At 34.0% G+C, this 16,077-nt stretch overlaps 1 protein-coding gene across 1 annotated transcript; it reads right to left on the bottom strand.

Moving 5' to 3' along the window:
• Positions 1–7,179: 7,179 nt before the first annotated feature.
• LOC131947418 (leucine zipper protein 1) lies at positions 7,180–10,208 on the bottom strand. Its single transcript, XM_059308632.1, has 7 exons — positions 10,126–10,208; positions 9,405–9,503; positions 9,148–9,274; positions 8,853–8,990; positions 7,809–8,707; positions 7,479–7,583; positions 7,180–7,248 (listed from the first exon to the last, which is right to left on the bottom strand). The coding sequence occupies exons 2-7, from the start codon at positions 9,501–9,503 to the stop codon at positions 7,180–7,182; spliced, it is 1,437 nt and encodes a 478-aa protein (XP_059164615.1). The 5' UTR covers positions 10,126–10,208.
• Between the last annotated feature and the right edge of the window lie 5,869 nt (positions 10,209–16,077).

Below are 16,077 nucleotides of genomic sequence, written 5' to 3'. Positions count from 1 at the left end.
ACTTAATAGGATTTGACTGAAATCGGAGCCTTTATAGGTACGAAATTTATCTGAAAACAGAACTTTAATCGGTTGAGTGGAGGAAATTTAACCTGAAAAGAAACCCTAATAATCCAAACCTCAACCGTAATCCGAATACTAACGCTTATCATATATTACATTTTCGGTATTTTTGTGCATCAATTGCTAAAAATTAAACAAAGTAAAATCCGATGTATTATTATTTGCGTCCTTTTAAATTTTTAAATCTAATTTATTAATATTTTCCGCCCCCTTTTTATTTCAGACGAATAAATGAATACTAAATATTGAATGCATTTTATATATTTTAGTCATCAAAATATAAATTTATAAAGATTTCATAAACGAATTTAGGTTGGGTTAGTATTACAATATTCACAGTTGATTTTCTTTCTTGCTAAAGTAGAGTTAGGTCAGTTTAAATGGGTATTGTACAAAGTTTAGATTGAGATTGTGTAAGTATTATTAAACCTAGAAAAAGTAACTCAACGTACTTGTTTATTAATACTTTTTCTTATAAAAATAATTTAAGGTATACACCCTTATATTTTATTTTTAAAAGTTGTCTTATTTAAAAAATTGTTTAATACCATCTGTGTTTGGAACTAGTTTAGTGACTTGATTTGTTGATTCACTTTGGTAACGTTTCTCTGTTGCTGTAGTTTGTGGTGTAGACTGAGAGAAAGATGGCGTTGGTACCTCGACATCTAAAGGCTCTTTATTTTCCCCTGTTGAACATTATACCTAACTTTAATATTAGACTGAATTAATGCTTTAATTCTTGTTTATGAATGCCATATTGGTGTAGTTTATATATTTGTTCGTGAAGGCGGATGATTGGAGTAAACATTTAATTTTATCTCTTAAATAACCACCCTTGCAAAACATTTAGAATGACATATATGACGATAGCATGTTAAAATATATTTGTTACTACAATAGGAGATAAAATACAAAAATGTAAATATTTTAATCTTATTGTTGTCCAATTATTTACTTGTAATCTTTGCCGCTACATCCAACAAGGCCGTGGTCGCTGATTCAAGTTCCCGATGTAGGTCAAAGAAGGGTTGTCATTTTAATCTTCTATCCAAATCTTACTTTTATCTACTGCCTGATGAAAGTAATGAAAATAGAGTTTTTAGTTTAAAATATCTGTCAGTCAATTGTATACAGGACATACCACTTTAATATTTTTACATATGTTTAAACTACAAACAACTATTGCTTTCTTTTTTCATAATTCCAATAACAGGTTCGACAACTCGTATCTGTTCTTTCAAATATATCATGGGTTGGAAAAATAAATTGTAAGGTTGAGGGGGGTGGAAATCGAAAGTTTGAGGGGGGGGGGATGCAAATCGAAATGTAGAGGGGAGGGGGGGGGGGTGCAAATCGAAAGTTTGAGGAGGGGGGATGCAAATCGAAAAGTTTGTCCCCGGGTGTCGGGAAGGATCGCTACGCCTCTGAAAATATATCTTTCAAACAGTTTATAAAAAAATGTATCTCGATTGTTCAGGCAAATATGTGATATGTAAAAACATATAAAAGCGGGATCTCCCTTTGTGCTGTTTCAGTTTCACTAGCAGTCCATAATTTGAATCAACACATGAAGTCACTAAGTAAACTAAGTCAGCAACATGCGGGTATAACATGTTAAAATTGAAATAGAAAAAAAAAACTACTTACATTTCTTAAAGAAAATCATTCGATTAAAAAAATGTTTAACCTTTTTTAATAATATTAATTTTAAAATATATCACAGAAATAGTAAGTCGACTAGAGCCTCCTGAGACTACTCTAGTTTCTTTACAAGACACACAAGAAAAAGTTAAAGATGACATATCGGAAATAAAACATTGGAGAGCCCACTTAAATAGAGAACAAAGTATCATGACTTCAAACATTGAACATCTAAGTGGAGAACAAAAACAGAATTTAAAAAAAACATCAGAAAACAATTAAGTGAACTAGATAACAAAGTAAAGGAACTGAACAAAGAAATTGAAAGTTTAAAAGCAAAAGAATCAAAGTCCAACAATTTTCAGTGATAGCCGCTCCATTAGCCAACCTTCCCAGAAAAACCGCCAAGTTTATATGGTCACCAGAATGCGAGGAAGCCTTTGTAAGGATTAAAACCATGCTAACTGGATCCCCAGTCTTGGTAACCCCAGATTTTAAACGTCAATTCCGAATAGCTGTGGACGCCAGCGATTCCGGTGTCGGGGCTGTCCTATCCCAGTTAGACGAAGAAGAAGTGGAGCATCCGATTTGTTATTTCTCGAAGAAATTTAATAAGCACCAAGCCAATTATTCAACGGTTGAAAAAGAATGTTTGGGCATAATCCTGGCGTTGCAGCAATGGGAATTTTATGTCAGTTGTTCGGCTCAACCCATCTTAGTGTTAACGGACCACAACCCATTGACATTCCTCAACAAAATGAGCAGAAAAAACCAGAGGTTACTACGGTGGAGTTTATTTTTACAAGAATACCAATTGGACATTAAGCACATAAAGGGGCTACACAATGTCGTGGCTGATGCCTTGTCTCGTTGTTAAATGTTCTGATGAATTGTATTAGATATTTTGCTGTATATGTTAAGTAGTTGTGCAAGATACACCTTAGAAATGCTGTCTTGTGGTTAGTTCTTGGTTAGACGAAGAGAAGCCAAAAAGGAAACGCAGGCTAAAAACAGTGTTGGATGGCCTACTTTTCCAAAATTAGAATTATGTTCGAATTTGTATTATATGAATAGCTTCTAGCTTTCAGTTATCATCAATTAATAGATTTCTTCAACATTTCTCATTTCATATAACCCCGAAAAGGGTAACTGCTGTAAAAACATTTCACCAAATGTAAAGAAGAAATATATTTTTTAAGGGGGGAGGTGTGATGTAGATGTTTATGTAAAGTGTGTGTGAGAGTGCCCCCCCCCCCTTGTAATGGTGTGCAAGCGAAGAAAAGAAGTGTGTAAACGGTGTGTGGTGTAGAGCGTAGCAAGTGGGCAATGGTTTTCGTTTCGATGCTCAGTGTTCCCCTGTAGAAGTTGAAAATTATATTGGACTATTACAATTATTAACTATGGAACTTGCTAATTTAGGGTAAAAGAAATAATTTGAAAGAATAGGCATATATATATATATATATATATATATATATATATATATATATATATATATATATATATATATATATAGGCCTATAATTCACGTGAAACGGGTACCGATGGCTAGTATATTATATACATATTATTATTATGTATGACCTGTTGTGTGTTAGGATAGGTGTTATTTGATAGATACACTGTTACTGAATTAAAAATCAATAGAGGTTGTTTTTTTTTGTTTTGTTTTTTTTACATTTAATCACAATAGCAGTTAATTTCAGCATCGTTCAATATATTTACAATTGCCTAACATGAATCAATATTTTTAACATACTAAACACCAGAGGCGTAGCGACCCTTCCCGGCGCCCGGGGACAAACTTTCAATTTTGCGCCCCCAGGCACCCCCCCCCCGGTCATATTTTTTTTAGCGCAATTTCCATTCTGGAGAATAGCGTTTATTAACTCGTCTTTTCTGGGAATGGATGGATGGATGTGTGTTCGCAGCTTTAAGTCGTATCTCCTCCTCAACGAAGCAATATCGATGACTAGTTCCAAAAGCAATTATGTTAACGAAGTTTCGACGATGATAGTGGGCCAAAAAAATTCCGGAATTCCTTCCTGGATTTTCCAGAAAAGCCAAAAAACCTCGAAAAAATGCAGTTTTTGGTCCATATCTCGGCAACCAGACGACTTAGCGACTTGAAACATTTACCAATCGATTGCTGTCATAATTTAGAACAATATTGCCGAAGAAAGTTTTCAAAAATATCCTTTCGTTTGGTCACAAAAAAATTTTTAAACTTACATTATACATAATATACTACAGTACTATATAGCAATATATAGATATCTATTTTTCGCTATCTTTTAGATCTTGCTATAAGTTTATTTTTTTTATTACTTATTTACTTATTTCAAACGTTTATTTTGTACCCTATTAATTTATTTATAATTTATATGAGAGTGATAGGGAGTTACAATTACAAGGTTTTGTTTCGCTAGGCCTAATCATTTTTTCACATTTTTTTAAAAACAATAGAGTTATATGACTAAAAACCATTGCGCGCCTACTGAACGTGATGGCGCAGCCATGGAACTGGATGACGCATCTATTGAACGTGATGACGCGTACATAAGGAAATTGCGCTTAACTTGTCACTAGACTTTTTAATTAACTTGTTTATATTTATAAAGCAACAATGCAGCTAAAATGAGATTTTAATTTGTTTTTCCAACCCATTTTGGCGCCCCCTAAGGTCGGCGCCCGGGGACATATGTACCCCCCTGCCCCCCATTCGCTACGCCTCTGCTAAACACATACTGAAGTTGTCAAGTGAACTTATCTTTAATATAGTTCATTTGGTTTGGTTTTATTTTTAAAACACAAAAATCGCACGAATTAAATGATGCTCATAAAGCTCATAAAAGCAGGCATGCTATAGGTTTCTGCCAGACTTTTTTCTTCAAAGGAGGGGGGGGGGGGGGGGGGCGGGGGAGAAATTGAAATTTTCGTGGGGGGGGGGGGGGGGGGGGCTGGACTACAATTTACGAGGGGTGGAAACTGGTAAAAGTATATATACTTTTTTTTTCTTATTTTCTATATAAATCCCTTTTTGTTGGGGGTGGGGGGGGGGGGTGGGGATGTAGAATTTCCTCAGTTCCTCAGGGGGGGGGGTGGGGGTGGGGGAAGAGATTTCTGAAAGAAACTCTGTTGGTGATCAAACTTAATTTTTTTTTGAATTGTGTAATGATAATTAAACAAATGACATTAAACCATTTGCGTTTGTGTAGACATGTAGTCAACACATATAATAAATTTTTAGCGTGTGTTAAACATGGTGGTTACATATTTTATTTTTTGAGAATTTACCATCAACCATGTTTTGTGTTGTACTTCTATAAACTAAAGATAGTAAAACTACTAAAGTTGGATAACATTGCGCCTTGATCAGCGCAAGACACTTTTAGGTAAATTTCTTGACCTTTCTTCATGTCAACAACCACTGACCCAGCAGCGCTAGTGTTGGCACATTTCACATCTATATTCGTACACATCACGTCTCCAGCCCACACACCAACTATAATCTTTTCATCTCCCCATTCATGTAAAGTCACACAGACAAGATATAAACCGTCATGTGGTGATATAAATTTTCCTGTTGTTTGATTAAAATGTTGACCGTTATATTCACGTACTTTACTAAATGTTGAAATAATTGATCCAGTACTGACAGGAGTGAGACCATCAAGCTCCACATAACAAGCATATCTGTTACATACACGTGACTCTGTTGATTGGAAAACATATGAATGATGTACATGTTTAATTTCACGAATACTATAACTACTTGATCAATAATATTTGTGAATTGTTTTTACTAAACATAATCTCATTATATGTGTTTTGTATGCAGTTTAGAATGTAACTAAAATTGACAAACCCAAATAAAACGGTTTTTTTTTCAAAATATTAAATTGTGTATAATAATCCATAAGGTTTAAATAAGTTTGTCTAAGACCACAACTTGATACATTAGACCACTAGTTTAGTACCGCCCCTAAATTTTAGTGATGTTAGTTTATCGTGTCTTACGTATTGAAACTAGTAGGTGACGTAATACGTCACAAGAGGTGCAACAAATGTAATGCGTTATTTTATAATCGTGTCAGCGACAAATTCCAGAACGATACTTGTCCGAATGCCGTTTGCCCAAAGGCCGATTTCCCGAATGGACACTTGCCCGAATAGAAATGTCCATTCGGTCATATATCGCGTTCCGGCAAGTGACGTTCGGGAAATCGTCCGGCTCCCTTTATAATCATAAAGTCCGTACGTGTTTACATTACAGTTTAACTATATTTGGTTTATCTATCCAAACCAAAATTACTGGAACTAAAGTTATTCTGTTGTACTTAGTAATCACCGAAAACAAGATCTGCACCGTGTAACTTTTTTTATTATTCATCTCAATTTACAGTCAATTAATGCGATACTAAAATGTAAAAATGTAAAAATGTTTTCATGCTATTATTTTAGTTTAGGTTTAATCCCTGTCTCTTATAGGACTCCGTCTTCATCTTAAAAACATAAGGGAAGATGTGTCGTTATATGTAGTTAGTTAAATTGAAACTGCAGCTCTGTAAATGTCTTACTGTACTGGGTAGACCGCTGTAGGTCGACTCCCGACATACCAGGTGGTGTAATGTATCAGGTGAGGAAACAAACACCTGACGGAAACCCACGGGTCTAGAGACTGGCACTATGGGTGAGTGAAATGTTCCATTCTTTATCACGTTATGGTCTGTCTGGCTAACGAACATCACGTTATGGTCTGTCTAGCTAACGAACATCACGTTATGGTCTGTCTGGCTAACGAACATCACTTTATGGTCTGTCTGGCTAACGAACATCACGATATGGTCTGTCTGGCTAACGAACATCACGTTATGGTCTGTCTGGCTAACGAACATCACGTGATGGTCTGTCTGGCTAACGAACATCACATTATGGTCTGTCTGGCTAACGAACATCACGTTATGGTCTGTCTGGCTAACGAACATCACGTTATGGTCTGGCTACCGAACATCACGTTATGGTTTGTCTGGCTAACGAACGTCACGTTATGGTCTTTCTGGCTAACGAACATCACGTGATGGTCTGTCTGGCTAACGAACATCACATTATGGTCTGTCTGGCTAACGAACATCACGTTATGGTCTGTCTGGCTAACGAACATCACGTTATGGTCTGGCTACCGAACATCACGTTATGGTTTGTCTGGCTAACGAACGTCACGTTATGGTCTTTCTGGCTAACGAACATCACGTTATGGTCTGTCTGGCTAACGAACATCACGTTATGGTCTGTCAGGCTAACGAAAATCACATTATGGTCTGTCTGGCTAACGAACATCACGTTATGGTCTGGCTAACGAACATCACGTTATGGTCTGTCTGGCTAACGAACATCACGTTATGGTCTGTCTGGCTAACGAACATCACGTTATGGTCTGTCTGGCTGTACGATTAGGTTTTTAAAATTATTTTTTTATGCAAACTTACGTATAATATTCAAATCTTTGGACAGTTTTGAAATAGCACCTTCAATATTTTCCAGCTAAAAAAGTTTTTTATAAAACAAATGAAAAATTCCCGTAGTTACGTACAGCATACAAATGATGCACTGATTTTAATTGGTTATGACATATTGTAAAAATAGAACATTATTTAAAGCTTGTGTTATTTTTAAATATATGTTATTAACTTGTCTATTTACATAGTGTTCATAATTAATGCACGATTTATCAACGTCGCAATTTATTTATTTTTAAATTACTTCTTATATACCTTCGTTATTCTTTCTTTCCTTGTTTCCAAGTTTTTGTTAAAGATTTGAATCAGTTTGTCAATGGGCATCAACCTTTGTTGCAGGAGCTTGTTTGTTAAAATGTACTAAAGAGCAGAAAATTTAATAAAAGCATTAACATTTTAATTATTTTTACTGCACATTATAACTAACAAAACATAAAATGTGTCTTAAAATAAGTAATACTTGTAAAGTATAACTTTTGATAAAGCTACTAAGTTGTGTTTTGATTTAACCAGGTAATAAAATGTGAAATAATTTTTCTGGCCAGTATGTGTAAAATTGTGTTAACCCATGATTAGCAATTTTACCTTTTCTAATTGTGTTGATGTATTATGCATGGTTTTATAACTCTCTTCTTGTAGGGTAGACATCTGATCTGAATGTCTTTTAATTTCTTGTGTTATACTATCAGTTTTATCTGTGTGATCTTGCATATCTTTGTTTATTTTGAGTAAGTTGTTTTCATATCCCTTTATATCTAGAGACAGTTTCTCTAGTGTTTTGTTTGACTTGGATTCTTTTTCTTTTAAACTTTCAATTTCTTTGTTCAGCTCCTTTACTTTGTTATCTTGTTCACTCATTTGTTTTCTGAGGTTTTTAAAATTCTGTTTTTGTCTTTTAACCAGTTGTTCAATGTTTACCCCCATGTCAATCTGTTTTGTTACAAAGTTGTCTCTCCATTGTTTTATTTCTGATATTGCATTTGTAGACTTGTCTCTGATGTCTTGTAGAGAAGATATGGCTGTCTCTATCTGCTCAAGTCGACTGACGTCTTGTAGAGAAGATATTGCTGTCTCTATCTGCTCAAGTCGACTGACGTCTTGTAGAGAAGATATAGCTGTCTCTATCTGCTCAAGTCGACTGACGTCTTGTAGAGAAGATATAGCTGTCTCTATCTGCTCAAGTCGACTGACGTCTTGTAGAGAAGATTTAGCTGTCTCTATCTGCTCAAGTCGACTGACGTCTTGTAGAGAAGATATAGCTGTCTCTATCTGCTCAAGTCGACTGACGTCTTGTAGAGAAGATATGGCTGTCTCTATCTGCTCAAGTCGACTGACGTCTTGTAGAGAAGATATGGCTGTCTCTATCTGCTCAAGTCGACTGACGTCTTGTAGAGAAGATATGGCTGTCTCTATCTGCTCAAGTCGACTGACGTCTTGTAAAGAAGTTATGGCTGTCTCTATCTGCTCAAGTCGACTCAATATTTCTATAGTAATACATGACAAACAAATTAAATTATTGTACGTATTAATTGTGTTTAGTAAATCATAAATACTTTATTTTTAACGAAGCTAAGACATATATGTTTACATCTTAAGATTTATTTGTTTTAGTTTCTAAATATTCCATACCCGCTGTTGATTGAACGTGTTTAGTGACTTGATGTTTTGATTCACTAGGGTCCCATTTTTCTGCTGCTGTAGGATATGGTGTTGACTGAGATAATGATGGCGCAGTGTCCTCGACATTTACGTAGTCTTTATTTTCATCTTGGTGATGTAAATGAACAAAATAATGTTTTGTTACATATTGAAATAGTCGAATATGTATTTTTGTTATTTGAATAATTTCTTTAGATGGAACTACTGTATCTTTTTTCATAGATCCTCAATTTAACATTATTACAATTATTGAAAAAAGCTTTACTTATGATAGATGATGACGTATTCAACAAACTCAATGTAGCTGCCTCTAGTTCCTGGCAAAGTTCGCCGTACGTGAGAGGCGGGTTGTCAATTTTATCTTCTATCCAATTTTGACATTTTTCTACAGCCTTGTATAAAAACATTTTTGAATGTACCGTGTATTTTTCTTTTGAAATTATTCCTTAACTACTTTTTTCTACATAAGTTATTGCACTATTTAAAATGTATGAACAAATAACAATATTATTAATCGTTTACGTTTTTCATAACTTCCAAGACAGGTTCCAGAACTTGTATATTTTCTTCCAAATATTTCTTATGCCGTACAACAAGTTCAAGGTGTATCCTGGGTCGCATCTAACAAAATAATTAAAAGATTTGGTCGAGATGTCAACTAATTAACTTGAAAAATCAGAAAATTATAAACCAATTGAGAAAAACAAAATATTTACAATAAGATAGTTTTTACAAAATCACATATAATTTACATTTTTAACATGGCTAAATAGCAAGCAAATTTATAGATAGACTTTTAATATGTGTTTATTTAACATGTTATTCTACTATAAATTTTGAATATTATTATTTTTCTTATCGCATGAAATTGCACTCTTTACATTTACATCCAACAAATGAAAATGAAAGTGTCCATCGGGAAAATCAGCTTTTATTAAAAAAATATTCCATTAATAAACGTGGCCAGCAATACAAGAGTCGTAGGCTGCTAGATCTGTTTTTTTGCCGCCAACTAAAATATTTCATCCAGGTAAAAACCACGTATCTGTGTATTTAGTAGGTCATTCAAATGATTTTATGTCGAAAATCATGTTCCTCCATCTTTAACATAGCTTAAAATAGGTACTATTTGTATTTGAAAAATTCAAACTAAACGAAACATTATATGATCCACAAATGAATACAGGTTTCATTACTGAATTAAGGTACATGTATAATCTCTAAACCATTTGCTTACACTTACTTTAATCTTGACTTCTGGTATTCGTTTGACGTGTAGGTAAAACGTTATCAAACTATTCCACAACTTCTATCCTGCTCGTGAAACTGAAAGTTATAAATGGGAAATTCCGCTATTATCTATTACGTCGAAACCTCGGTACAAAGTACACAACAACTAGAGGGACATAACTGTGTCTGATCTTGTTTTTATTGTAACAACACATTAAGTTAAAGAAGGTAACATAATATACTGTTTAATTTCATTACATATGTAGGTTACTTACATATAAGCCTGCATATGTGATAAATGTATATACGATATAGTGCTTATTATATGCAGATAGACGTTTTTGGTTAGATCTTGTGTTAGGTCTAGGATTAGGTTAGGAACATAAATGAGTCCAGTAAAAGTTCATATATAATCAACTCATGAAGAGTTCACGTTTAAATAATTTCTATCGAGAAAACAAATGAATGAGAGTTTATGACAGAATATTCAATGCAGAAGAAAACTAAATCCTATTCGACATCATTATTCGTGTGGAAAACGTGTGGTGGCTACAACCACAAGTCTCCTCACGTCGTTTTATATCGAGATTATTCTACGTTGACGGTTGTTTTGTTATAAGTTTTTCGATCACTAACTAATGTGTGATCGGATAATATTTGCGTGATTTAGATCTTAATGACTGGAGTCGTGTGTGCGTTTATGCTTCGTTCATATATCTATAAACATGGTAATGTGATTAGCAGTGGCGGGACTAGAAAAAAAGGGCTACCCCGCAAAAATTTTTTTAGGCCCCCTGTATACATACATATATATATATATATATATATATATATATATATATATATATATATATATATATTGTCACAGCCTTTTTGTACTGCCAATTTCATGGCACAAACTCAAGACAAATACTAACCGCACCACTGATGTGTTATTGCATATTATAGCCTAATTAATTTTTATAATTTTATTGCGCGCATTGACCGGCTCTCTTGGCCAAAGCCCGAAGAACTTAGCACAAAGATCGTATTTCGTAAATTGGCCGGCCAATGCGCGCACTGGCTGGAACGTACTTTCCAAAGTTCGAAGCGCTTAAACTTGACAGCGTATTTTATACATTGGCCGGCCAATGCGCGTACTGGCCGGGATGTATTGGCCAATGTTCTATCTAAACTAAGTTGTGATCGCGTTTTCATTATTCTGGGTGCGGTTTCATTGTGAGTAATGTATTGTTTAGCTCTTGTACGTATAGCATTCTATATGCAAGGCGACTAAACAAATATGATGTTATTGTAGTTGACGGTAAAGAAAAACTTATTGTACCAATAAAAGCAGACAAGAGTGATCGCTTGCATTATTGTGATGTATAGCATTTATTTTCTACTTTTTAGTTCAATCAGAAAACGTGGGTTTTTTTAAACTTTTTTAATGATTATTACTTTTCAGAATAATATTTGTGAATACGTTGTAAAGAAAGCACCGAACGTGTTAAAGGAGAAAAATAGAATTAAATCAAGTTTTCACCATTGTTCGCTTTACAAGCTGATGAAAATGCTCGCTGTTGCTTGTCTTCATGACATATATATTCATTCAATGATATAAAACAAGCGTTTCAATTTTGTATTGAACATAAACCACTATAAAAAGTAAAGATTTCATTGAGAAAATAAACAAAGAGCTAGACGGCTGTTGAAACGAAGTTGTTTTTAGAAATGCAAGGGAAGCAAGACCTTAAGATATAGCCTACTTTAACAATTAAGAGTGGTTTGAGAGGGTAGCATACCTAGCAGTTATGTTCAACAAAAAATAGGTTTAACCTTAAGCTTCAGGGGGAAAAAATATTATTGCCATTCAAGATAATCTCGGGGCTTGTTTTTCCAAACTATGCAATTTGCGAAAATAAAATCTTGAGAATATTGCCATGTGTGGTGTGTGTAATATGAATCTGAATATTAAACAAATAATATTTTAAAAGATGAGATTTTTTATCATCTTGAATATCTTGACAACGAACATTGGCATTACTTCACTGAACTGAAAGAAGTATAAACCATAATGACACATAGTACATTCTCTGCTTTTGTTTATGTTGCCATATATATGCAACTAAACGAATATGAACCCTTTTTCCTGATAATCTCGGGGCATTTTTTTTTACCAAAGCAGCAAAATTGACAAAGAAAAACAAATCTTGGAAACAATGGCATGTTTGATATTTGAGAATCTGATTTTGAGATAAATATCAATTTGAAAGAGGTGATTTCTAGCCATCTTGAGTTTCTTAAAAAGTAAATGCGGCGTTATTTCCCTGAGCTGAGAGAAGAAGAAACCTAATTGACACGTAATCCTTTCTCTGTTCCCCTTGAACTTGCCAGAATTCCTGATGAGTTGCAAGATGAATTCTTGGATTAGCTGAATCATTCCGAGGAACGTACCGTGTTTAATGAAAACCATTCATAACCTAACGTGACATTGTTTTCCATGTCGAGTTTTAGTTCCTTTAGTGTCTATGCGAGAATGGATTTTCAATACTTATACAATTTAAAACAAAACATTAACCAATAAATTAAATGTTGTGAATTACATGAGGTTGGCATCAAATAAACGTAACCGAAAATTTGAGTCTAGTTAATAACATGCAATTTCACCCATCTTAGTAAATCACTTATCAAACATAATTTTAAGAGAAAAATTATAGTAGAAAATTTTTGTTCGATGTTAATTAATGTCCGTGTTTATTATTATTGACTTTTCAATAGCGCGATGGTCGTGGGTCAATTAGCTATTATAAAAGGGGGTCGCCACTCGATAAAGTTTGGGAATCTGTGCCTTATAAGAAAAAAATACAAAATAGTTCATCGCCTTCTAGTAAACTGCACTTAAACGTATCCTTAGAGTGGTAAGGTAGAAGAATATAAAAAACGTGTCATATGTGATCGCATGCGTACATAAATGTTTTCGACTGCATGTATACCTGGGTGTACGTATGTGCTCATGTGTGTGTACATCTGTACGTGTGTAAGTAAATAAACATTACACAATACTTGGTTTAGCTCACATACGTGTTGGAAGACAACGCTGGTTTTCAAACACTATTAAAGTGTCTGTCTGTCTGTGTATAAACGCGATAACTTGAGTACCGTTACAGCTAGGTTGATGAAATTTTATATATAAGTATTTTATCACAATCGTAGATAAGTTTCAACTTTTGAGCGATTTCCGATAACCGGAAGTTGTACTTTTTCTACTTTGAATTTTTCAAAAGCCTATCACTTGAGTACTATTTCAGATAGATGAATGAAATTTCATATGTGAGTAAAAGATCAAATTCTCTACCTTCTTTCAAATTTTGAGTAATTTGAGTTAACAGGAAGTACTAAATTACGCTATTTCCGATTTCTCAAAAAACGCATGTACATTTATAAAGTACTAATAATATTTTTCTATGAGATTCTATTCTATTTTTAAAAGTTTAAGTAATTAAAAATCATGTCTATATTCCAAGTTATATAAGAATATTCTAGAAAGTTTAGGGGACATCTCTCCCGGTTTATTTAAACAACGAATCTTTTCTCGGCATCAAATAATCAAGCAATGTTTACACACTATACACACGGAGTCAAAGACATGATTAATTTAAACATTACTTTTCACTAATCAATTTCCTGATTATTTGAAGGGCATTAGCTCACGTTTGTTGTTTTGTAAAAATAAAGTGATGGAAATGATACTGTTGTGTAATGCATGGATTTTACATTAACGTTACTATTTTGAAATGTAAACTCACATTTGACAGAAGAATAAAACACTGTTTTCAGTTGTTTTGTCCTTTGTTTTAGACACTCTAGTTCCAGTAGTAACAAACTGTCGTTCCGCTTTAATAAACAAACTGTCAATAACACAAGTCACCTCTAGCTTGTAGTAATGTCAGTGTTTTATGTGTACTTTGTACTGACCCGTTCTTTGGCTTAATTTACTATCATTTATCTTATCAATAAATATATAAAACATTTAAATTGTGTTATCATCAATTTTACACATTAAGTGACTTTATCAGTTATATCTACTGATTGAAGGTGTATTCAAATCATGCCGAGTAATTGCCGGCTTATCGTGTATGTGTAGGGATCTGTACCCGAACATTCTTATTTGTATAAAATATTACTTACTCAGCGTGAAATAAATTGCAGCATTGAACATGGGTACATTTGGACAGGCACACAATAAAAGATCAGAGGTATAGCGAGAGGTGGGTGGGGATGGGCCGTACCGGTAGGCGCCTTGTATGTGTGGGGTGAGCGACTGGTTTTGTTTCAATACGATCAAAGGCAATGTTCAGTACTTTTATTGTTTTCGTGTTCACATAGCACACAGTGCTGTCTTATTCGCTTGTCTCTACCAGAAAACCCCCTAACAATCGTTAACTCCTGCTTTAATACACGAATTCTACCTTTGGGTAACAATACATAAACACCCCGAGGTAAACTAATCTCACACACTCCTCTATTTTAAAATGTAAAGGATTCTAACTTATTGTAATCTAAACCACAAATGGCCCACACCAACACCATTTTTTTGCTAGCTGCATTACGTTGTATACAAATCGTATACAACTATTGTTATTATCTGTGCAGTATTTTTAAAAAAATACCATTGGGGGAGGGGGGGAATGGATACCAACTGAAAATTTTGCAAAGTTTAGTGGTAAAAAAATGTTAGCAATAGATGAATGTAATGAGAATACATGTGCATATTGACATCATCAATATTTGTACTTCCGTTTGCTGGGGTATAATGTATCCATACAACAGTCCTTGAATATATGGTACACACACACGTTTTGCTATGATTTTTTTACTTCTGCTATTATTTATGTCAAATCTTGCGACACTGGCCTCGCTTAATCATTTTAAATTGTAATGAAATCTCAGTAAATGTAATTACTATTTAGTAATACATACGTATCTAGTTCATGTACGTTAATGTTAAATGAGCAATACACGAGTTTGATGGTGCTAATGTTATCATGGTGTTTATTGGAGGGTTACAATTATTACAAAATAACTAAGGATGGTAATAAATTTACAGGTTCAAACTATCCCGTTATAGATGATTGTGTAAAAATAAATGAATTGGTTTGATATTTTTTGTTGTTCTATTTTTCGTCATATTTGTAGGCCTATACACATACAATAACTCATACAAAGTATTTGTCTTTAGGTGTTATCGGTATTTCTTTTAAGGCAACGCTCTGAGTGGGTGGGTTCATTGAAGTGCTTGATGATCCCACACTTTTCTGTGACAATTTGAACTTTTGATCAGGTACGTGAATGCTACGTTCTAAATCGAACCCTATGAGTATTTTTATCATCACATGATGGTTTTTATCTTGCCTGTGTGACACTTGATAAAAGCACCGATAAATTCATTGGGGTTGGTCTGTGGTCTGGAGACAGGTATGGTACGTCTGTATAAGTTAAGTGCACCTAATCTAGCGCTGCTGGGTCAGTAGTTGTTGACATGAAGTAACGTCAAGAATGTTTCTCAGACCAAGACTCAATTTTATCCCACTGCAGTAGTTTTACTATCGTTAGTTTATAGAAGTACAACACAAAACATGCTGCATGGTGAACTCACAAAATAACAAAACATATAATCACCAAGTCAAAAACAAGACGTTCACTTTGACCTGTTATTATTTGTATTAATATCAATACAATAAACACTTAATTTCCCTTAACAATAATGTGTTAAGTGTTAGAGACTGCACCAACAGGACTAAAATCTTTAAGAGAAAGTTGCTGTCATGTTCTTTTGTTTATATATTTTATTCACTGAAACATACATTTTACACTTTGTGAGATCATATTTAAATGATAATTGCACTAAGGGACATAACCAATAAAATATATTTCAATGTATACATATCTTGATAAGTTCCCTTGAAGGTTTCCTTACAATATT

This window comes from Physella acuta, unplaced genomic scaffold (genome assembly GCF_028476545.2).
Source record: "Physella acuta isolate Inbredline_101_S28 unplaced genomic scaffold, ASM2847654v3 ptg000592l, whole genome shotgun sequence".
Lineage (NCBI taxonomy): Eukaryota > Metazoa > Mollusca > Gastropoda > Physidae > Physella > Physella acuta.
This window is presented reverse-complemented; position numbering and strand designations above follow the sequence as displayed.